The sequence below is a fragment of the Chinchilla lanigera genome, unplaced genomic scaffold (genome assembly GCF_000276665.1).
Source record: "Chinchilla lanigera isolate Chin_1 unplaced genomic scaffold, ChiLan1.0 scaffold00033, whole genome shotgun sequence".
Lineage (NCBI taxonomy): Eukaryota > Metazoa > Chordata > Mammalia > Rodentia > Chinchillidae > Chinchilla > Chinchilla lanigera.
In genome coordinates, this window is record NW_004955434.1 from 17,781,630 (window position 1) to 17,805,866 (window position 24,237).

The following is a 24,237-nucleotide window of genomic DNA, read 5'->3' on the forward strand; positions in this document are numbered from 1 at the left end:
TTAACTTTCAGGATGTGCCTAGGAATTACACCGTACACATGTTTTGTAAGTATTATCTGTGCAACTGTTATAGGGCGAGAGTTGTAGATTGGTAGGAAAGAAGGAGAAAGAAACAAGAAAGAAAGAAAGAAAGAAAGAAAGAAAGAAAGAAAGAAAGAAAGAAAGAAAGAAAGAAAGAAAGAGAGAAAGAGAGAAAGAGAGAGAGAGAAAGAGAGAAAGAGAAAGGAGAGAAGACAGAAAAAAGGAAAGAAAAACCAAAAGAAAAAAAGAGCTGTACTAGTAAGTCATTTGCCTGCAATTATAGTCCCCTCAATATCCATGGACGACTGTTTCTAGGACTTCTTCCCCTCAAAGACACCAAAATCTACATGCAGTTCTCAGATCCCTCATATAAAACGAGGTTAATATTTGCATATAGCCTTGCCTATCCTCTTGTACACTTTAAACGATCTCTAAATTACTTACACTGCCTAATACAAGGAACATTCTATGCGAAGCATTGTTGTACTGTATTGTTTAGGGAGTAACGACAAGGGAAAAGCTTGTCCGTGTACAGTGCAGATGCAGTCATTTTTTCTGGGTATTTTTGATCTGTTGCTGATGGAATCTACAGAACTTGTGGGATACGGAAAGAAGGTCAACCATTTAAACTGAACAAACCTGATAAATAGGAGGTGGTCTTTTTACCTGTAAGGTATTTAATAAGTGCAACATTTGGTAGGAATTGTCATCTTTAATCCTCAGCAGCTACAGAGGGGCTTCATCTTTTTTCCAAAGAAATCATCCAGCCCTCCTTTACCATTCCCATTTCCAGATAAAATTCTTCAGGATTCTTCTTGTTTGAGCTTAGCAGAGCAGTACTATTTAACCAAGTCTCTGAAATACTTTCCTTTTGGAGGTAAGAGTACTTAAAATATTTCACCTACATGTTTCTCTGAAAACATGCCCTTACCATTCTGCCCTCTTTTACCTTTAAAACAGCAATATAGAAACACAAGCCATCTTTACTGAGGGTTCAGTACATCAACACTACTTTTACTTATTTCTCTTTTATTCTAGAATTACAAAGCCCTCAATGGTTACTGCCTTGTTATCCTTCCCACACTTCCAATCACATTTATACTTTCCTTGTCATTTTTAAATTTATCTTTTATAATTTTTTTCAGAACTAGACATTCTGGGTCTATTGTGCAAACCAGGCATTCACACTTTCCATAGGCTCTCCGGACCTTCCTGGGGATCATTCATGTTAGAAAGTAAGGTTAGCCTCAAGTCACCACTTTGTGTCCTTGAATAGATCATGATCACAATCACTTCTAGGGCAAAATGAAATCAGTATCAGCACTTCGTACCTGAGGATCACAGGCCCGGGAGACAGGGTGGCACTGGAGCATGGAATTATTACAGAGACCCCTGCATCTCTAGGGCCACACGTTTATTCAGTCACTACTGTTACCACATACTTCATAAAAATTTTGGATATGATAGAAGGATCCTCATATTAAAATTATTGGGACCCTATTGGGTATTTGTTGCAACTAAAATTAAATCTAGCATGATAAAGATCAAGAAACAAAATAACTATGCTAAAGAACTATAAAGCGACACCCAACAAGGATATCATAAATGCCGATAGAAGAAACATGTTGCCGTGAACTCCTGAAGGCTCCACGTAATTGAAAAGAAAAAATTATCAGCAAGAGGGATTGGGGGAGAAGACAGAAAGATGAAATGGGAAGGAAAGGAGGGCACGGGAAAGGAGTGAAATGGATAAGTCTGGATGGGTTTGAGTTAAGTCTAGGGAAGGCTCGAATGAGCTTTAATGTCCAATTCTTCTGAGAACCTATCGGTTGCTGATGCTAACCAACATAAGCACAACTCCTTCACTGCCACTCTGCAGGTCCAAGTGACCTCAAGGCCTACAATGAAATGCGGTTTGGTTGCTGCTCTAGAGAGATCCAGAGGGCTGTTCAGCTTCAAAGCACAGAGGACCTGAGTATTTGGGAATGCACGTGCATCTGCCGGACTCACTATGACAATGCTGCATGATGTTTATAGGTTAAGTTGCCATTATACAATATTCTATTTATTTTCTTTAAACTATTCACTATAAATAATAAAGATCTATTGAAAAGCCATGAAATTTAAGCCAGGCTATATATTTTCCAGAAAAATATTTAAATAGCAAAGCCCTTGCATACCTACAGGATATGTGTAACATATGTTTGAATGTGATTTTTGTTTTCTGTAATAGTGTATCTTAGATCTTTCTACGCTGAGACTGTGATTGCTTAAAGCCTACACAAACACCTGGAAGAAAATCAAGCAATATAAATAATCACTTGGGAATTCTTTGTGCAAGAAGCTATACAACTGTATGTTTGAAAATACGTAAATATCCAGATGAAGGAGCCCGTGAAAGCAATCTGGGAAGTTCTGGATGTGTAGGTGTCACGCGGATAAGGGTTGGTTCATGTCTCCACATTTTAACAACGCCTCTATTCTCTACTCAGTAAAGTTCATTCTATGTCAGAAATGAAGTTTACCAGCACCTGTACGTGAAACCTATTTGGCAAGCACTTCACATTTTTTTTACTAGGAGGTGAGAACTCTTTAAGCCCTTAATTTGGTTTCTCAACTTCAGCACTACTGACATTTTGAACCAGATAGCTCTCTGTAGGGGGAGGCAGTCCTGAGCACTGTCAGATGTTTTCCATACAAGGATGCAGTAGCGCACTTCCCTTTGCCTACAACCATCAAAACTATCTCCAGATTCATCAATGTCCCTTTAAAGCAGAGTCACTGCTGGTGGAGAATTACATGTTTAAAGTGGAACCCCATGTAAGGACTACACATCACAAGGAAAAGTTAATTCAAAGCCAAAGCTAAACTTTCATTTCCGACAGTCACTCAGGGGAATAGAAGACATAGCACGGAGGAGTGAAGTTAAAATTGGATGAGACGCCATGAGGCCTCTGGCATCCCTCTGCCACTAACCGAGTCTAAGCAGTCAGGCATTTGAAAAGCTGTTTAGACTGCCGGTTTAATACCAAAGCCCTGTACCTCCAACGCCCTCGTCCTGCCAATCTTTGCACTTTCCAAAGCACGCACGGTATGTAACGTGCTATCTAGTTCACTTAAGCCATGCACCAAGAAAACGTGAGTCTTTGGCTCACTGGTGTTCTCCATGTTCCCTACAGAATGTGTAGGGCAAACTGCGTGTTCAACAAATATTTGATAATTGAACCTTTTGTTTTTGGCAGTGCTGGGGATCACATACGGGCAAGTGCTCTACCATTAAACTACATCCCCTGCCTGAATGGATCTTATTTAGCCTGGCACTTCTTGAGCTAAGGTGACTGCTGTGGTTTATAGCTAGATGCCCCCTGAATCCTCATGAGCTCACAGGCCGGGATTTTGAAAGCTGACCCGGTTATGGGGTGGTACAGTCACCTTGTGCTTAGAAGGCAGGGTCTGGGGGAGACAGCGCGTGACCTGGCCGGGTGCACCCCCCTCCCGGCTCCGCTCTTCCCTCTCCGCCCCTCCACTCAGCCGTCTGGCCGTGCAAGGACTTGAACTTCTAAACCATGAGCCAGAATAAACCTCCCCCTGAACTGGTTGGTGCCTCGTATTGAGTCTCAGTGATGAGGAAAAGGACTGAGAGTGACCCACTGGAATTTTTTTCCAGCCTTATTGACATAATCCTTTATATACCGTGAAAAAAATTCTAGGCCAAAAGATTTCCATATGCTCTTTTCAGCCCTGCCTGACTCTGGGTTGACTATTGGGCTTCATTACAGAGTAAGATGGCGCAGATAAAAAGGCACTAGAGCACAGACCACGACTTCTCAACACTCATTTACGCCATGTTCTACGGTGTGTGCGTAGTGGCCGACACCGGCCAGTGTCTGGAGACAGTGCTCGCTGTCACAGGAGCAAGAAGGTGGTATCAGCACACGGTGGACAGAAGCCAGGGCTGCTGCTCAGTATTCTCCAGTGCTCAGGACATTGGCCCAGAGAGTTACTTGTCCCGACAGGCCAACAGGGCCATGCTTGAAAGACTCTGTTTTAGAGTAAAAACATGTGTACTGTCAGGTATTTTATTTTGTGACTACTCAATTTATTGCTTTGTTGTTGTTGTTGTTATTTTGAGACAGGGTCTCCCTATGTAGGTGATCCTCCTGCCTCAGCTTCCCAAGTGCTAGGATTACAGATATGCACCATCAAGCCCAGTTTCGATTCCTTTATATGAAGGAATAATTAAGTAAAAAACACCACTTGGAGTTAAAACCCCAGTGTGGGATTTGGGGCATCAGTGTAGGTGAGCGAGAGCCTGTGAGAGGGCACTTATCCTCCCTATGCCTTGATTTTCTCCCTTCCCAAAGTGTAACGCAGATGCGGTCCACACTTCAAAGGGGTTAAGTGAGCTTCTATAAGGGCTCAGCAGCTACTGTGACTTCTCAGTAAAAGATTTTATAGGAGCCAAGATTGTGATTAAATTATTATTCTTATAGCTAGATCTTTATTTATCATCAAGACATGACTTGCGAACATCAAAACGTTCAAATACATGGTCCCAAATATTCCGTCTAAGGCTTACCAAGTAAAAACGATGCTATTAAGCTCCACAATCCAACGCTTTGAACACCTGTGTTTGCAGTGCTCCCAATTTCTCTTGGGAGAAATAACTGAGAAACTGTGTTTCACCAAGAGATAACGGAGCGAGTCCCTAACACAACCAGCCTGGATCCAAACACACCTTGCAGCCACTTATTACCGTGCCAGTGTGGTCAGCGCCTCTGCCCCTCTGGACCTCAGTTCTCATTATCTTAAGATGAGGAGAATTACACTCGTGTCAAACAATTAGAATTAAAATCAGCTAATATACATTCAGCACCTGTACACAGTGGGTGCCTCGCAAGTACTGCTTCTTTCCCCTCCTCTGTGCCTCCCCAAGATCCAGTCCAGAGAAAAACATGCTAACTCCTGGCTCACAGGTAATGTACAGGCGTTCGTGAGCCAGTTGTTCCAACCTCTTCCCCTACAAGGTGCTTCATAAAAGCCGTTAAAACCTTGCAACCTTTAGCTGAGAAAGAGTCCCTTTCTCTCTTATTTCTCCCGGACCCTCTCTCTCAAGGTTAGAAATGAATACCACAACAGCTAGGATGCGGGTTGCCAGAGAGAGGAGAGACTCTGAGGGCGTGGAGAAGCAGCCCCTGAGTTATGAAGAACACGAACATGGGCTAACTTTTCTCTGGAAATTGGCTCAGTGCACACACAGGACAGCTGATACGGAGCAAGCCTTGGTCGACGTTGTGTACCTTTTGTGATCAGCAAAGTTGCGCTTGGTGAGAGATGTGCGCCGGTGTAACTTACTTTGGGAGCTGTGAAGATCACCTTGGAGATTCAGCTCGGACTTGGGAGTGACTTACAGCAAGGCACAAGCCCGTGAGATGGGCTCTCTGAGTCTGGGTTCACTTTCAGCTCCGTCTCTCTTCCAGTGACTTTTGCATCATTCTTAGATGCTTAGAACTTGATGTCCTTCTTGCCCTTGGAGGACTGTGTTTGTAGGCCAAAGGAGACAACATGTGAAAGTGCCTAGCACGGCGCCTGAAATTTAGGCATTCAGCCAAACTTTATCTTTATACAAATGTCCGTGGATTTCAGGTTGTAAAATAATTTCTGTTTGTAATGAAGTGTTTCCCACATGTATTCCATGAAGAACTTGCTTCCTGTGCTGTTCAGGTCATGAGGAGGTGGCGGAGGTTCTCTAGCCCAGTGAGACTGAGATGCAGTGAGTTACGAGCCCCTCTTTTGGAGATTGCCGGGGCATGCAAACATCTTAATGATTCTGGGATGCGGTGCAGTTAAATAAGCGCACAAATTAGTCAGCTGCCTACAGCTTGATTAATCTCACCTAAACCAATGTTTCCTCACATTTTGTAAAACAGAGCACGTATTGATCTTTCAGGAGATCCTGCACAGAAATGCTGCAACAGCAAAACATCGCATGTAGCTGTTTGATGAATCACCATATTGATTGTTCACTTCGTGAATTATCTCAGAATCAATTTCTAATTAGAGGTGGGCTTTCTAATCCACTGAATGTTTCAGTATCGTTCTTCAGTCAGTTGAATTAACATGAATTCCCACGTGAATTAACAACAGTAATCACTGGCACAAGTTGCGTTCTTTAAGAAGACGTGCTCCTATGTTTTACCTCACTTGTTTCTCTAAAAGAAATTGTGAGATTATCCCCACTTTACAGATGAGCTAAGTAAGGCTTGAACAATCTCTAGGTGAACCGCAGACCTAAAGCTCACGTTCACCTTCAGCTCCGAGTCCAGTGTTGTATTTTCTACACTACATCTCCCAGGGTATTAGATACGGAGCGCGCACTAACACTGATACTTGTAATTCACATTAAAATAAAAAACAACTAAATCTTAAGGTAAGTATCCCTCCTTTGTTGCTTCCTGGGTAGCCAGGGTCTTCTGAAAAAGAAGGATGGGAAATCATCGGCTGCTCTATTTCCTTGGCAGCCTTAGCAGACCTAAGAACAGGCAGGAAGTTGGATAGCACGCGAGGAAAGCCATGCGCTCAAAAGCCCCGCTTCCTGGGCAGGATCGTAGCTCTTTCCCTAATCAGCTGCATGAACACGGAAGAGTCGCTTCCTACTCTGTGCCTCACTGTCCTCGCATGTGAACTCTGGATTGTGATGGTGTCTCATGCATAAGTATTAGGAGTGATTAAATGACTAGGACAAGGTAGAACAAAAATTTACATTGCAAATGCCTGTGACTCATTTTGTACCCCTAAGTAGGCTCTTGCTTGTTGCCTTGAGAGGTCAAACCACTACTATTCCTAACATTGTTTCTTATTAGAAAATGTGCACTCAGGTCTAGAAAACATCTGCTTTCAAATGAAGGTGGAGGCAACTACTCAACCCATAAGTTATGAGGATAAATGTTGAGTCATTTCTAGCTCCCAAGCCCATTCTAAGAAAAAGAACCTAAACTATGTCAGAATCAAAGTCATCTGGCATTATTCCTTGGTAATATAAAATGCTACGGCATTTTGTTCCCTCGGTTCCAATCATTTCAAGTTGACTTAGAAAGTTCTCCAGCATAGATACATGAAAATTGATAGCCAACACAGGCAGGTGCCTATTTAAAATAGCCTCAGTTAAGGTTATAATTATATTAAGTAGATTATCATGTAACTTTTAGGGTTATTTAAAAATATCAATCCTAGTCAAAAAGCAACGTCCTCAAAACAGCAAGGAATGAAGGGCCATGCCATTCCTTCTTTCACTGATTTCCAATTTTATTGCACTATGGTTTGATAATATGCATGGACTAATTTCAGTTCCTTTGCATTGATTTAAGCATTTTCCATGGATTAGTATATGGTCTGTTTTACAGAATGTCCCACGTGCAGCTGAGAAGAACAGGTATTCTGTTATTGTTGGGCGGAACACTCTGGAAACATCGAGGTGCAACAGATATTGTGAAAGGGAAAGAAACTGCTCAAAAGGAAAGAAAAGTGGGATGGGACAAAAGAAAAAAGAATATACATACATACAAGATAGCTAAGATAACTGTGCTATTAATTTCTGTTAGTTCACTGAAAGAAACAGTTAGTGTTTATATTGTTTGATCAATCTTACATGCCTGTATGTGGTAATCTGAGCAACTACTTTGAAGATAATATTATGCAATAAATAATCATTGTTAATTTCCTATCATCTTGTTTTGAAATTCTGTATCATTTTTGTGTTTTTTTGTTTTGTTTTGTTTTTGTTTTTTAATCCCTTAAAAAAAGAAAAAGAAAGGCCACGAGGGTGAAGCAGTATCAATCCACTGCCATCGCTGGGGGAAAACTTCTCTGTGTGTACATTATGTCATGTAAAGGATGAGAGGTCAGTTTTAGGTGTGGCGAGTCTGACCAATAGTGTGTGTTCTTTTAGTTAAGCTATTAAAAAAATTATTGAACCATATTAATATTTTTAGCAGAATTTAAAATTCTGAAGAATTAAGACATGTGCCTGAAATTGTGAGTAGCTGACATATTTTCTTTAAAGACTCTGATTCTGAAGACTCATTTCTCTTAGGCAAAGGCAGTTTAATGGACGGGGGTCATCTGCTTTAGTTTTATAACCTCAGGGCTATATTTTAATGTAAGAGGCCAGGTCTCTCTTGTTTATGTCTGTTTCCCATCTCCCCGGGCTGTGTGTCTGACGTGTAGCAGTCACTTAACAAGAAACTGCCGGGTTAACAAACCTAGGCGAGATAGAGCCGCGGAGGTGGGACCGTGGCAATGTATTTTCAAAAAGTTGTTTTTCTCTAACCATGACTATAGAGACCTCTGCTGGCAAATGTTGGCACTACAATTTGGAATGGAAAAGGAAAAAGCAAGCATAAAGGGCACGGAAACAGGTCTCACACTTTGCCTTCTTCCCTCGTTCATGCTCTGTGTAAAGGAACTGTAGCAGGGCTGCGCTCCCCTAGGGCTAGTATTCTAGGGTATGATAATGTCAAACCTACGCTAGGTGGAAAACTTCTCTCTGAGGTGTCTGGGAAAGGTATCAAACAAAAAGAAAACACACAGCACAAAGAAAAGCGGTCTGATTGACCTTTTTATGACTATCTGCCAGGTGGGAAATTTTTCAAGGTCTACAGGCAAGAAAATCGCGGCATAGGGACCCAGTAGGAGAAAGTGCTATGGTCTGTTAATCCTGGTAATTCTAAGGCTGTGTTGCTCTTCTTTTTCTAAAGGTTGTACGCTTTATGTTTTCAAATTTCACTTAATACCTTCTCAAGTCTATTTCTCTCCATAGCTGTCTCCATCTAACTTAGGATGGACTTGTTAATTTATAAAAGCAGTTCTATTTATTTCTTGAGTAAGGGAAAGAGATGTTTTGCCAACCCTGCCTGACTGCGTCATTCTCCCTGTTCCTAGACAATGTTTTTAAAAAGGTAGCTTAGAGACCGTAGTTACTAACGTGGTCCTACAGCGACCTCTGGCCGCCGTGTGCGCACGAGCAAGCTCAAATCTGGAAGAACGCCGGCCTCGGTGTACAGAGGTGCATTTTTATGCACAATGCAGACGGCACTATTCAGCTGAACCTCTTACTGCTTCCCTATCTGTAAACTACAGGGTTTTCCATTATCAAACAGTAATAAAAAGAAAATTATTTCACCAAAGTAAATCCTAGGAGCTTGTGAAATGCTCTATCAAGATAATTATGATTCTGTTTGAAAAAGATCATTTCAGTGTCCCAATCAGATACATGCTGAACATTACATGAAGGACATTTAAATAATCAAAATAATTTACATTTGAGGAGCAGCAGAATTCCCTGCGGGGTCCATGATTTGAAACTCCATGATATCCGAATTCACTTCCAAAGATGGGTTTACGATGTAAAGAACGGTCTTACTGTTTAAGTCCTTCTGGCTAAATTTCTCACAGATTAATTCACCTACAAAAAAAAAAAAAAAAGCAAAACTTATGAAGAATCAAAACATTAAGTGAGAGCTGATAAAATAATATGGCTTTCTATTGGAAAGTTTTATTTTATTTGAAACACAGTTTTAAAGAACAGTCAAAGAACATTTTTTTGTTTGTTTGTTTTTCTCCGGTACCGGGAACCGAACTCACGACCTTGCGCTTGCCAGGCAGGCGCTTTTGCCGCTAAGCTAAATTCCCAGTCCCTGGGCAAAGAACATTTAGATCATTGTGACCATCTTCAAACTCAAGTGCTATCATGTACAGGTACAAATCCCCTATGATGAATATGATCACTATATATATGTAAAATGCACCAATAAACTAAAAAAAAAAAACAGATAAAATGGTTTGGAACAGAGAAAAATGTAAAATGTTTTAATGAATTTGATATTAAGGGTGTTTTGTATGATAGTGCCTGCAATGATTTATTTCATTCCTAGCTCTTAAATGATTTTCCCATAAATACTGTGATTTCATTAAATTCTTTTGAAAATCAGTTTTAAAAAATTCAAATGTGATGAACTAAAATTAAGCTTTAAGTGTCCTCTGCTTCAGAAATATTTGTTTTAAAAATACAAAAATAAAAATAAAGGGAATAGGAAGAAATAAAGGTCTATAATTCTATCCAACCCTGTTTACAGACATATTATGATTGTCTCTATAAAATAGAAATAACATACAATCCAGAGAAACCAGTAGGAAAAAAAGATCTCAGAAATTTTAAAGGTCTGATATCATTTAGATTTCATGGTGGAAGAATAAATTAGGCACAGATATGAGTCTGGCCCCAGGCACTGTGTGTGTTTCTGAATATATTACAATCTGGTTGTTGAAAAAAACTGCAGGCAATAAACAGCTGTATACCAGTATTTGGTTCTCCCAGTCCAGATGAATTTAGAAGGCTCAGCTTCAAACCCTCTTTGGCACCAATATTGATCTTTAAATGGCATCTATCAGGAAGCCCTGGGGAGTGTTTACCAACTGGTTCTGCACTTAATTAAATTACACTCCAGCCTCGCCAGCTACTGGGTGTCTTTAAATGAGCAATTACAAGGATTAGGAAAGGCAGTACCTGTTGTTGTGTTCTCCAGGTGTCCGTGTAGTGGGCCTCGTAAAATCTTAAAGATAATCTCGTCATCCTCGGTGTCAGGGTCTGATGCCTTCAGCACGTGGGAAGTGATGTAAATCCCGTAACAGCCATTTTTGAGGAGCCCCACTTGGGAAGCGGAATGCAAGCGAGTGATTCGGGGTGCTGTTTTGTCCAACTGGTCCACCTGAATCATCAGTAATTGCGTACAATGTTATCCAAAGACTTCCCGCCCCCGTGCGATGTCAGGCCTTACCGCTTGACAATGACAGATTCTCCCCAGGTGCAGACTGTTTAGATTCCTCACTTGTTGATTTTTGCTGAGGATTGCATTGTTCACAACATCTTCATGAGGGCAGACACTGTGCCCGACTCCCCCCAGTTACCGGAACCTGGAACAGTGCCTCGACCTTACAGGAAGCTCCAGGAGGACACGTGACCCAAGGAGTACGTTGCAAACCCAATGTGAGCACCACAGGATTCCCCTATTTTCCCAGTAATGACTCATAGAAACAGAATTGGGTTGATAAATGCAGAGACTTTTTTTTTCTACACACCTGCTTAAATGGGAAAAGTGTTTTAAAAAAAGTAGAAGTATCACAGCAAGAAAAACCTAAAATTCCTTTTAGACTTTGAATATTTGTTCTGTTGAGGATGAGGACCAGGCGACTAGATTTAGGGAGGTGGTGGATGGACGAGTAATCATGAGGGAGCAAAGGAACATAGATTCGGTACCGCGAAGGACTTCGTGCAGGTCTGACTGTCCCTGTGGAGCTTAGTCCACCCTGCAAATGGCACCGGAGACCAGGGATGGGGTGGCTCTGGGTTGTTCTGCCATCAACAACCTTAGGAAACAGTCAAGGGTACTTGTCAAGTCCCTCGTTCCTATTCGCTCATTGCTTACCTTTATCCGCCCCCATGGGGTGCTGCTGTAATTCTTGTCTACCTTAGCAAAGAAGCTGTCACTGGTAATTTCAGATGCATTCTCTTACAATAAATTACTATTTAGGTATTGAACAGAACAAGGGGGTGGAGTCTGGTGGTGCGTGTCTGTAATCCCTGCTACATGGGAGGCAGAGACAGGAAGATCATAAATTTGAGGCAAGCTTGAGCATTTTATTTATTTATTTATCTATGTTTGTCTTTTTAAGACAAGGTCTCACTACACAGTCCAGGCTGGCCTTGAGTTTACTCTGCAGCCCAGGCTGGTCTCAAACTCACAACGATCCTCCTGCCTCAGCCTCCTGAGTTCTGGTGTTACAGGTGTGTGCCACCATGCTTTAAGCATGGGCATTTTAGCAAGATCTTTTCTTGAAAATAAGAAATAAAAAGGGATGTGGATGTAGCTGAGTTGTGCAGTGCCCCTGAATTCCAGCCGCAGTACTGCAACACAATAACAGCCAACAATAACGGCTAAAATATGAAACTATTCCATAATAAAGATGACTATAATACTATTTTAGTTAAAAATGTATATATATGAACACTTGTATAAAACCAGGAAAAAACAATAGCTCCTCCTTCATTTATTTCTATTTGGAATTTTGTAACAACTGATCATTTTCCCCCTCCCAAGTAACAAAGTTGCTTTTAAAAAATAAAATTAATCATCATTCATGGTGGTAAATATATAAGCAGATATTTTAGTTTTTTACTGGTAGAGGAACAAAACAGTGAAATTTTCCTCTCCAGAAAGTATCTTTCAGAAAGAGATAGGTACACAAAATATGTGTGAATATATTAGATATATATCTATGAAAATCTTATTTATAATAGCAATTAACAAAAAAATCCAAAAAGCATGGAAGTCCAACAGGAGATTTATAAACCATCTCTACCTGACGCTGAGTCCAACATAACCTTTAAAAATCCTGTTTGCAAGGAATATACAGTGACATAGAGACACATTCACCACACATAACAGTGGAAACTGGCAACGTACATCTGTATTAATGCACACCATCTAATTATTATAAGAAAATAGAAGGAAGCCACCAACAATGGTTATCACAGAGTGGTAGGATTGTGAAAGATTTTGTCCCTTGTTCTTTTCTATAGCTTATGAATTCTTTCCAATATACAATTATTTTATAAACTGAAAAGGCAACAAACACTTTCAAATGTCGCAGGCATTCTACTCTCCCGAAAATTGCAGGCAGCCGCGCTCAGGGCTATGGGATGGGGTCTCAGGTGAGGAGTCACCACTACGGCATTTAGAGAGAAAAGCCCCACAGCCAGGGTGGTCAGTAAGGGAGATGCTCACGGAAGAAGAAAGCAAAAGTACTCCAAGCCATGCTAGAAATCCTCAAAGATGATAAATAGGTGAATGTAGGATGGCTGTTTTTATGATTTGATGTTACACTTCCCTTAAAAACAAGGATTCTAAAAGTACTTAATGTCTGCTTTAGTCATCTATCTTGTAAAATAATATCTAAACTTTCATTATACAGTATCTTCCTGTGCCTCTGGTCGTACTCGTGCTAAAATCTACTCCAGTCTCATGATTTCTGGCTTCTTCAAAAGCAGGTCTTCTGGCCTGGTACGCCAGAAGCATTTTAAAACATTGGCACATGAGAGTTCTCAGTAAAGAGAGAGTTCTGTCCTGGAAGATGGAGTTTATCCATCGGTAGACATTGGACAAAGTGCAGTGACATTTCTCAACCCAGAATGAGGAATTGGAATCAGGAAAATGATTCAGTACTAATAGCCTGAAGAGCTGGATGGAATTAATAACGAGGAAAACATTATAAAAAATAAAAACAGTAATTGCAAGATACAAAACAGTATGTACAAAATACTCCCTATGTCCCGCAGCAGTGCCGTCACTGTCTCCCTTCTCCCAGGGCATTATCATTTCACTCTGGACCTTCCTAGTGAAAGGAGCTCACCCTGCACCTACACTATATTATGGCGACTCTCCATCTTAGAGACTGTTAGGTGTAGACAAGAGGCTCATTTTACCTGTCAGCTTTGCAAGGCTGTGCTGCTAGCTGTCCAGACACCAGGCTGGATGTTTCATGAGGGCATGCTTCAGATGTAGTTAACATCTAAATGAGCAGACTTCGTGTAAGGCAGATAGTTTTCCATGGTGTGAGCAACCCTCATCCAATCCACTGCAGGTCAAGCTTGCCCAGAAAGTAGGGAACTTTATGTCCAGATGACTCTTGACTCTGAAGACCACAAGGTCAACTCCTGCTGAAATTTCTAGCTCTCCAGTGTGCCCCACAATGGTGTGAACCAGTTGCTAAAATCAACCTCTCTCTCTCTGTCTTGTCTATATGTCTGTATTACGTAGACAATCCATTATCTATATGTATAGGTGTATGTATTACTTGAAATTATGTAGCTACAGATCTACGCACAGTCTGTGCATCATACCTGCACGCACACACATAGTCTGTGTCTCTCTGGAGAACCCTAATATAGACACTGAAGAGCAAGAGTGAAATATTGATGATTTTACTAATCAGAGAATCTTGTGAAGTAAGAGACAAAATGATAACATTTTGGCTGCTGGGGCAAGTGTGCAGAACGGAGGTGAATTACATCCAAGGAGAGTAGATTTAAGTGCTCGAGAGCCAGAACACACTTAATGTGTTTTGACGAAAAGAAGAAAACCACATTACATTCTCCAAGAGCCATAATGAAGGATAAACTTGAGTCATCAGTAGGAAAATAGGTGCACCTTGAGACCATAATGTTAAGTGAAGTAAACACAAGCTTACACATCCCACGGTTTCTCTTATACAAGAGACTCAATATATAAATACAGTGGAAAGCAAAAGACAGACAAGAGGAAGAAAGAAAGAAGTCACTGTAACCCAGCATGGACAATGTATCTAAAAGTGCACCCTGATTTAGTAAAATTGTCATGTACTTTATAGGGGTATTTGGGTTTTTTTGCCTGTTAGTTTGGCTATTAATCTGTATCTGTGAGAATCAACTACATAAGGTCTTATAAGATAAATAAATGAAGCTGATGCTAGCAAAAGAAAAGGGTAAGGATGGAAGGCAGAGGAGAAGAAAAAGAATCTAGATGTATATGTACCTCTACTAATTCCTCACAAGGAATGTAAGTATTGTGTACTGCAAACACGTACTAATGAAAATTTAAAAATTTAAAAACACAATCATCGCAAGAGTCAACAAATGTGGCAGAAGAATGTGACAGGAAGGACACAGAATTGGAAATCAGAGAGAACTGAGATCTTTGTACATATTTGATCAAATCACTGAAATTCTAAACCTCGCATCTTTCATCTATAAAATGTAAATAATGAAATTTACCTTGTAGGATTTTTATGAGAATCAAGTAAGATGTATGTAAAGTGGGTTTGACCTTTAGTTGACAATAAAAAGAAGTAGCTTCTGCTCTTATCATCTTCATCATCATTACATGGGTAACGCTGATACTGCTTTGTACATTTTCATTTGTTGAGCTGAAAACTGTAAAGCTCCAGCAATTGACATGGGCCAATAAGTATCAACCTAACAACATAGCCACTCATGACTCATGACTGACCACCAAACAGAGGCATCAGGCAGCACGCAAGTGCTTTGAACACTGGGTTTTCAGTTCAGCACTATAGGGATGTTTGTCAAAAAGGGGAACATGAATTCAGAGTTAGAGAATACTTTTAAGGTGGCACGGCTAAGAAATGGCAAAGCAGCAATGCGAATCTAGGTCTGCCTAACTCGAAGGCCCACGGTTTTGCTCCTTCCTGTACTACCACTGACACCTTCCTGCACCCCCACTCCTCAGCCTCCTGCCCGAACCCCACAGTGATACTGGGCACTGAATCCGCAGTGAGCTGAGGCAGGCTTCAGCCCCTCCTTTGGAGTGTAAGTCACGCCATTGCCTGGACTGGCTTTGAACTTGCGATCCTCCTGCCTCACCCTCCCAGAGTGCAGCAGTTACACGTGTGGCTATTACCACCAACTTTTAAGGTTAGTCACTAGCCTGTATATGGGGACTCTGTCCTGTCAGACGTATTAACATATCTAGCATACTGTAGATGCACACGCCATATCTGAATGAACAGGTAATGAAGAATTCTTCCTCACATCTCTGGCGTGAACTGGGTATCTGCAATACTTGCCTGAATAGTGAAGGGAACCGGATCTTGCCAGACTCTCCCATCCACAATGAAGCCTTGGTTTGTCCCATCGGTGGCCACAAAGGTAAAACGATCGACCTGCGAGTCACCTCCAGAGTGCTGGTAGGCCACGTTCCTGCTGTCCACGTCCCACTGCGTGAAGCTGTGTGGAAGCAGCACCGTGCCCCGAAGGTAGAGCTGGCCATGCCGCGGGAGCTGGGCCAGGAGGAAGGTGAGGTTCTCTGCAGGCGTGTCAGGGTCGGTCAGCTGGAGGAGGTCGGGGGAAAGCAGACCCATGGCCCCTCGGGCCAGCCTCAGCCCTTCGTTCCTAGTCACCACTGGCAAAGCTCTGTCCACAGCCTCCAGTGTGATCTCCAACACCCCATGCTTGGTGCACAGTCCATTGCTGATGAGGAATCTGGCAAAGAGAGGCAAGGCAGCCTTCAGCATGGGTTCTTGTGCCACCATCTACTGGAATGAAACGATAACAATACACACCTTTACTAAAGGGCAGGTCGCGTCAGGACTCAAAGGAAAAACCAATGGCGGATCTTTTGAAAGAACACCTTTCTATCACCACACCAGTCACTGGGTGCCATATTCGTAGTCCATTCTGAGCCTGTGGGTATTTGCTCAATGATATTGCTCGTAGACTCACGGACTAGAGCAGGCAGGCTACTACTCTTTGATATATTCCTTGCCCTAAATAGAAATTTCATATCCAACTGGAATCAGCACATGATGTTGAAAAGTGCATTAGTTTTATATATTTATAATTTTGCATTTTGTTTTGTTTTTTGAGTCAGGGTCTCACTAAGGTACCCAGCCTAGGCTCGAACTTGTGATTCCCCCACCTCAGCTTTTCAGAGTGCTGAGATTACAGGTTGGTTGGGTGATGACTGGCTGCAGTTGGATTTTTTTTTTCATGAGACTAATAAGCTAAACTTTTAAGAGTTATAATTACAGAACCGATACAATGAAGTGCTGAATGGACTGAATTTGGTGAAGTCATTGTACGCAGGTTTTCATGACAACGTTCTTAAGGGCAGATCACATTATCCAGCCATCAGACCTTATCTCATTCATCTCTCTGCCCCAGTTGTTTTCACTTTTCTGTAGAAGGGAAGAGATGGACCAGATGATCACCAGGTATCATCCAACTCTATGATATTATGTGAGGCTCTAATCTCTCACAATTTTCACAGATGTGTTTCCACATTGTTCCCTTTCGTATATGTAGGAATTATACTAGATAAGGATCTTTTTCCTGCTTTAAAGGAAGGTTAGGACACTTGGGGAGAGATCTCAAGGCAGGTGGGAGATGGAGCCAAGACTAGTACCCAGATCTTTTGACCAGATACCCTCTGCCCTATAGAGGTTTTAATAAATGCTGACTAGAAATCCACCAAGAAAAGAGTATGGCACCTAAGCACCAGTGCAAAATTGTAAGCCATTTTACCGGAGCTGAAATGATACACCCTCAAGGTAAGCCAATTCTCTTAAAATCTTGAGTTTGTGATACCAAATGTGCTTTTTGATTACACTGATCACTAAATCACATTCTCTCCACAGTAACATTAGTTTAAATGATCTTTATACGATTTCAACATATTATTTTAAAGAAAATCAAGAGCATCATGAAATTATACATACAACACACACTATTAAAACTCCAAAAAGTTAGGAAATCACTACTATCAAGTAAGATCAGAAAATTCACCATAGACCAAAGAAATGTATTGTACTTAGAATTAATCATAGGGTGTGTCTTATTAGTTTTTCTCTGTGTTCATAGTTGTTAGAAATATTTAGGAAAAATACACTTTTTTAAAAAATTAATTTTATTGGCACACTTCAGATAAACCTCATAATAACATTCATTGTAGGGAATTTGTACCTGTACATGACATATCTTGATGGTTCTTTGTACCCCAGTCCCCTCCCCTCCTTTCAACCCCTCTTCTCTCCTTATTTACAAAAGCTTTGTATTCATCTTTTTCTTCCTATTCTCTTTTTTCTTTTCCCTTCCTTTTTTTCTCCTTCCCCCTTCCTCTGTTCTGCTTCTCATTTGAACATTTTCTTCCCATTTCTCAATATCTATTGTACATTTTGGTCTTTATTTACCTAGGAAGGATACGTTCATATTCCATAAATGTAAGACTTTGTAGAAATCACATTTTGGTAGAATATAATATTAAAGTATTTAAAATTTTTCTTTGGAGGTTCTATTTGTTAACTGCAGAAGGCATGGGGGATATTTATTTTACTAATCCTGCAAATTTGACTAACAAATTCTTCACTTTTGGCCAAACTATGTCTTACCTTTCAGGGTTTAAGCATTGATGGTTTACTTTTGACCATGGAGGGACTTGAAATCAGGTCAAAGGAGTACAGTCCATCTCTGGGCCTACCTGGGGCACAGTGAGGGAGCAGAGCAACTAGACAGAACTTAAAGGGAGATGAGGTTGATGGAGTACAGGTTTTGTTTTGAAAGCTAAGCTGAAGCTTTAAACTCTAATCACCTAGTTATGAAGACTACCTTCAAGGAAAATATGATGGGACAGAATAAGGAACCTATACCCCTCAAAGTTAAAATTGCTGAGGGAAATATAACAAATAAAAATGTTGACATTTTTACATAACTAGACTTATAAAGAATGTAATCTTTTTTCTTTTTTTTTCTACGGCATCATGTGTACAATTTGAATAAGGTCCTGAATGACCTTCAGAATTGTAGATTACGCAAAAATAGCAGTTTCCTCAAACAAATTAATTGGTTTTCTTTTTGTAAAGAAACAATTGGACAGTTCCACTCCTGGAGCATGAGGTGTTAATGAAATTAGTGTTTGATTAAAAAGGACCAAAGAACCACACCTAGAAAAACAATTGTATGCTCTTTAAACTTTTTACTTTATTTATCTTGACAATTTCAAAGGCTGAGAGAGATGAAATCTTACATATGAAAACTATTCTATTTCTCAGGCAAAGCCTTTCATGGAACCGTACTGTAATTCTGTTTTTTCCTGTTACTTTTCATACTTTTCCCTTCCCCTAGACCTTATAATTTCACCCTGGTAAAATGAGGCCAGGCATCCTTCAGTGCCTCGAAGTCTTTTTCCACTTTGCTCCTGAGTTACATGTCACACCTCCCATCCAACCCTGCCTCCCACAGAGTAGCTCCCTGTTCCTTAACCAATGCCTAAAAAAATGTGTTCTTAAAAAGTTTTCAATCAGTCACTGATCATTTAGCACCAGTGCACGTGAAAGGACATGAATCTTTAGTAATTGTGGAGGGAAAGGCTGTACCCCATGAAAAGTCTATCAGAGGTCAGCAAAAAAGGAAGGAAAAAAAACAGGAAAGAGAGGAGGAGATGAGGATCGATCAGGAGGGAACAGGTTCGATGTGAGCGCAAGTGAGTGACGGGCTCCATCCCAGGTGGCATGCTGGGAATATCTGCTTCCTTCTCTGGAGAGTCAGTTCTGACGGTACTCTTTGAGGACAGGACCCTCAACACTAAGTCTCAGGAACATCGCCTTTGCTCTGTGTGTGCATGTGTGTGTGTGTGTGTGTGTGTGTGTGTGTGTGACCTCTTTGAGGACATGAAACTGTCTCAGGATCCAGGCTGTCTATCTCAAACTCCTCCCTGCCTGGTGACTGGGATCTGACCACACTGGAAATAGGCAACCTGCCATCAGACAGATGGGAACGAGGGCAAGCAGGCCAGGGGCCGCGGCAGACTAAGAAAGATGTTTACCGAGGGAAGTGCTCCCAGCTGGGACACCAAGGCAGCTGTCTGCACTGACCTAAAGCTAATAAGCCAGGGGTGGAAAAGATGCAATTTCCAAATATGACTGGATCAAATACATCACCCCACTTTCATGAGTAACAATGCAAACCACTCACAGGCAGAGTCATTATCAGAGAGATGGAGAGAGAGAGAGAGAGAGAAAGTGAAAGAGAGAGAGAGAGAGAGAGAGAGAGAGAGAGAGAGAGACTTATGGTTGGGTTCCCAGTCAAAATAAAGCTAGCAGAACAACTGAAACAAGATCAGTGCTGTTCAAGTCTGCAAAAGTCGACCAGACGATCTTCCAAATGTCACCCTCTCCCCACCAAATTCCTATAAATACACATTCTCAAGGTTTAAAGTACTAGTGCCATTGCTACGTTGGGATCCATACTGCAGTGAGGAAGCTGGTGGTCCAGAGGTAATAGCGCCTTCTGTGTGTGCCTCGTGTTAATATCCCTTACTACACCCCCGGAGAAAGAATGTGGCCAAGGTGACCACCATTCTCATGAAATTCAGGAAATGATCCTCGGTCTGTCTGGAGTGTCTGCCTGGTCTGATTTTACCATTACCACGGTGCTTTCAAGCTTTCTGCATTTCCTGGCAATAGAGTTGGCTGAAGAATCTGCCATCTGTCATGGCATTTAAAAGATAAAAATGGAATCATAAATAGCGCCAGCTCCTCAAAAAAAAAAAGTCCAGCCGGCATGTCAAAACGGAGGACATTAGCATGTTCTTTTAGTACCCGGCTGCCAGCAGCTGAAGTCAGCTTGCTAATCACTTGGTGTCATCTGTCCTAGAACAAGCTGCCAAATCTCTCTTCCAGGCCAGCAGCACCAAACAATGCAGGAGAAATTTATGATTCACAAAATATTTTTGCGCAAGGTAAAATCTGACCATTAAACTCCCCGTTTAATTAATGCTGCCATATCTTACAGTAAAAAGGGAAGGGAGAAAAGTCCTCTGCCACAGAATTTATCTCCTCCAGCCTGCCAAATTTCTTGCCAAATTTAACAGCAAGCAACATAAATTTAGGTGATTAGATTGGTTGCATATATTTAATTTTTAAAAAGCACCATGATCACACTTTCATTAAAACAGGCTTTCAGCTTTGGTGTAGCGCCACTTGACAAACAGCACAGCAGCCCGTGATTGGGTGAGTGAAATGACAAGATTAAAATGCAGGTCTTGGGCAGATGCTAGGCTCTTTCATTATCAATATGTAAAGCTGCTGGCCAAAAATCAAAATGATTCACTGAGTAGGTTCCTTTGCACAAATAGTCGCTACAGATTTTTCATACAAGGAGAAATAAGGGCAAGGCCCCTCCACGGATAGGAGTTCTTAGCCCCAAACTCAGCTCTGATACTCAGTTGTATCAGCTTAGGTGACTTCCTCTGCCTCCTGGAGCTTGGGTTTTCTCAGGCACGAAATGAGGATAACCTCATCTCTCTCAAGGTGTTGGTGTAAGACTTAAGAGAAATAATACAGGTCAAAAATAGGGTCTGTTACCTGGCCTGATGTATTGCAGATGTCCAAGCAATGCTAGCTTTCTGATATGCAAATGAAGGGATTGGGCCAATTAGTGCTTTTCAGCTTTTATCTGTTTCTCCCCTAAACTTGAGTGATTCAAAGACCACCATCATAATTACCATGTGCTTGGACTACCTATACTCTTGTTATTTACTAATTTTGCTGCCTAACAATTTACATTTTTACTTAAATGTATTTAAAGGGAGCCCTCAGAAGTACTAAGAACTAAATTCAGTCAATACTACAAAAATAAATCCAAGAACACAGTATTTTTAATTTTACCTAGACATTGTTGCTCCCTGGCTCAGAGCCTGAGACCTGCGCTCTCTTCATTAGCATGGAGAAAATAATTACGAAGCACTGGTGAATATGTATTAGTACCAACCTGAGCCCTCAGAAGTACTAAGAACTAAATTAGGAGCTCTGGATCTGATAAGCTTGGGTTAAGCCAGGAAGCGTCTGCCTCCACTACCAAACGGAGGAAACAACAGGCATTGCTCCTCCCCGACTCCTTTCCTCCTCCAGGATTACCTTGGAATTGGGAAGGAGGGAGGTCAGAAGGTAGCGGAGGGAGAACCTGATAGTGACAGGAAGTGTGATACACAGTAGCGAACACTCAGCTCTCTGCACATGCCAGGTAGCGCTCTACACAGAGCCCATAAAGATACCGACTGAAACCCCCAACACCTGCGTGGCGGGAACACCGAGCACCAGCTCACTCCACAGAAGGGACAAAAGTCACAGGCAGCTGTGTGACCTGAGTCACAGAGGCAGCACATGGCCCCGAGCCTGCACCTTAACAACTACACCGGAGCACTTCCCGATCACGGGAGCAGCTGAGAGGACACGTATCCCATCCCTAATGTTTTAGCTGGTGCCTCTCAATGCTCAAGTGGTGACTTGGTTGAGATATCAATCAGTGAAATGATGATCTGCTTGTGGAAGGATGTTTATGGAGGGGGGAGACATTAAGCTGGGTGTGGTGCATATGCCTACGATCCCAGTTGAGACAGGAGCATCACAAATTCAAACCCATCTTGGGCAACTAAGTGAGACCCTGGCTCAAAATAAAAAATAAAAAGAAGGGCTGGTTTGAACAATTTGGTTCACAAACAGAAGGGTTTGGCAAAATGTTGGTTTTGTATGCGAACTCTGCATTGGATGATGAACACACCTGCAGCCACCTTTCCCTCCTGAAAACAGACATAGTCATCTGGTCCAGAACCGTGGACCAAGTTAGGTTCGTGAACCAAGGCACCACTGCCTGTGATAGAAAGCGGTATGTGGACATGGTATGCTGGTAATACCGGCTAGTTTACAGGAACCCACTGAGTATCGGAGTTTGTGACATTTCTGTCATTTTGTAATGTCCAGCACAGGCTTATATTGGCCATGGTGAAAACTGTATGGGAGGCCAGGAAGCTCTGGATGTTCAGCAAACAAGTGGATGCTTCAAGCCTCCTTCTTAACTGGTGAAATTCAGGGTTGGATTACAGACCACAGGTCCCCAAAGGCTAGCCCTACATTTCCCAGTCCTCACCCTTAGCTCTGGGTCTGCCTTTCCATAAGAAGCCTCAAGCCTGGCCAGCTGTGTGGGCCGCCGGATGACAGATCTGCTAGCGTTTCCCCTGTTTTATTGTGACATGAAACAAATTTCTATATTTTAAGTGAACTAGATTTTTATTAATGTTGTATCTCTGCCTTTTCACCAGATTGTTATTTGTTCCAATGATTTATTTGATACAGAATCCTTGAACAGGTGCATAGGCCTCAATTATAACATTGTTTCTGTGGGGAAATATGATCCACTCTGTGACAACATGATTTATGATGTAGCTACAGGAACACTGTGTGTCAAAAGGCAGTGTCCGCTTATGCCAAACTTATTATGCTGATAAATGACTTTTGCTCAGTTAGGAAGACATACTCAAAGAAGAGGGAAATCCTTTTCTCTATCTGTCCTTCGCAGGGCTGCCTCAGCCCTCACGTTCCTCCTCACAGATGAGCTTGTGTTTATATCTGTTTATTGCATTTATTTTTCAACACCAGTCCCTACTTTCTTTCTGTGCTTCTGTCATTTTAAATGTACGCCTTTACCTCTCATACAGCTAGGCAGCGTAAGACAAACATAGCCAGCGTAGAGCTGGGAAAGGCTCACGTTCTCCTCCTTTCTTCTTTTATTTTTAAAATAAATTTAATATGGACACTTGAGGCATTCATCATGATGGTATAGGAGTCAAAAATGGTAAAATGGGGGCCGGGGATATAGCTCAGTGGCATAAACACCTGCCTGGCAAGTGCAAGGTCCTGAGTTTGATTCCTGGTACCAAAAAAAAAAAAAAAAAGGTAAAATGGTTACAATGGGCCACATTGGCATATTTCTGCTGTGCTAAGCGTTAATCCAAGGACACAGTTCAGAAAAGTTTCCACAAGACTCACCCGAAGCTGTCACTGGGGGCGGCCGCCTTGCTCGTGTGTGCATAGCAGACTCTCTGTCCCGCTATGTCCGTCTGGCTGAAGTGCGTGATGGGGACTCCGGGAGAGTGGACGTATTCCACCCGGCCATGCTGCGGTGGGGAGGTGATGACGTAGTGCAGCTCCTCGTGCTTATTTGTTCCATCCACAGCCAGGAGAGTGGCCGTCGTCAAGATGCCTCTGTCACCTTTAGACACCACAAGTGGCTTTGCAAGAACGACAATATCACCTGTGTGAGGTTAGAGTCAAGAATCATATTTTAATATATGTAATACTCAAGGTAAAAGTAAAAGGCAAGGTCCAGCTACGCCACGGTCAAATCTAACACGTCATAGAAGGGCTGACAGAACTATGACGAGCAAAGGAGGAGGCAGAAGGAGTGAGCGGGTGTTTCACAGAGGAGGAAGGATGTGTGGCCAGTGAGGGAAAAAGATGTGCAATATCATGAATAATCATGAAAGTACTGTACAAGATCACAATAAATTGTGATTTTCTCCAATGAGGCAAAAGTCAGACCATACCAAATGTTAGAAAGGCTGGAGGTCGAGATAGTCTTGTACAAAGCTGTAGAGGAAGTATAAATTGATACACAACTTGGAATTATTTTGCAAAGAGCTGAACATTCATGCTTGCTTACTTTGGTGATTCTCCCCCTCGGTGTACCTCACAAAACTCTTGCACTCGAGCCCCGGGAGACATGTGCCAAAGTAGTCATCGCAGGCCTGTTCATGGTGGGAAACACTGAAGACA

At 41.8% G+C, this 24,237-nt stretch overlaps 1 protein-coding gene across 5 annotated transcripts in view; it reads right to left on the reverse strand.

Annotated features, from left to right (window-relative positions):
- Positions 1-24,237, reverse strand: part of Frem1 (FRAS1 related extracellular matrix 1) — a 147,415-nt gene that overhangs the window by 27,628 nt on the left and 95,550 nt on the right. For 3 of the 5 annotated variants that reach the window (XM_013516387.1, XM_013516389.1, XM_013516388.1), the window contains exons 24-27: positions 23,452-23,716; positions 15,700-16,114; positions 10,586-10,787; positions 9,340-9,484 (exon numbers count right to left, since the gene is read on the reverse strand). In XM_013516387.1, coding sequence (XP_013371841.1) covers positions 9,340-9,484; positions 10,586-10,787; positions 15,700-16,114; positions 23,452-23,716 — 1,027 coding nt within the window. Of the gene's footprint in view, positions 1-9,339; positions 9,485-10,585; positions 10,788-15,699; positions 16,168-23,451; positions 23,717-24,237 lie in introns of those variants that run through there. The other 2 variants (XM_005388702.2, XM_005388701.2) reach the window with 2 other exon arrangements.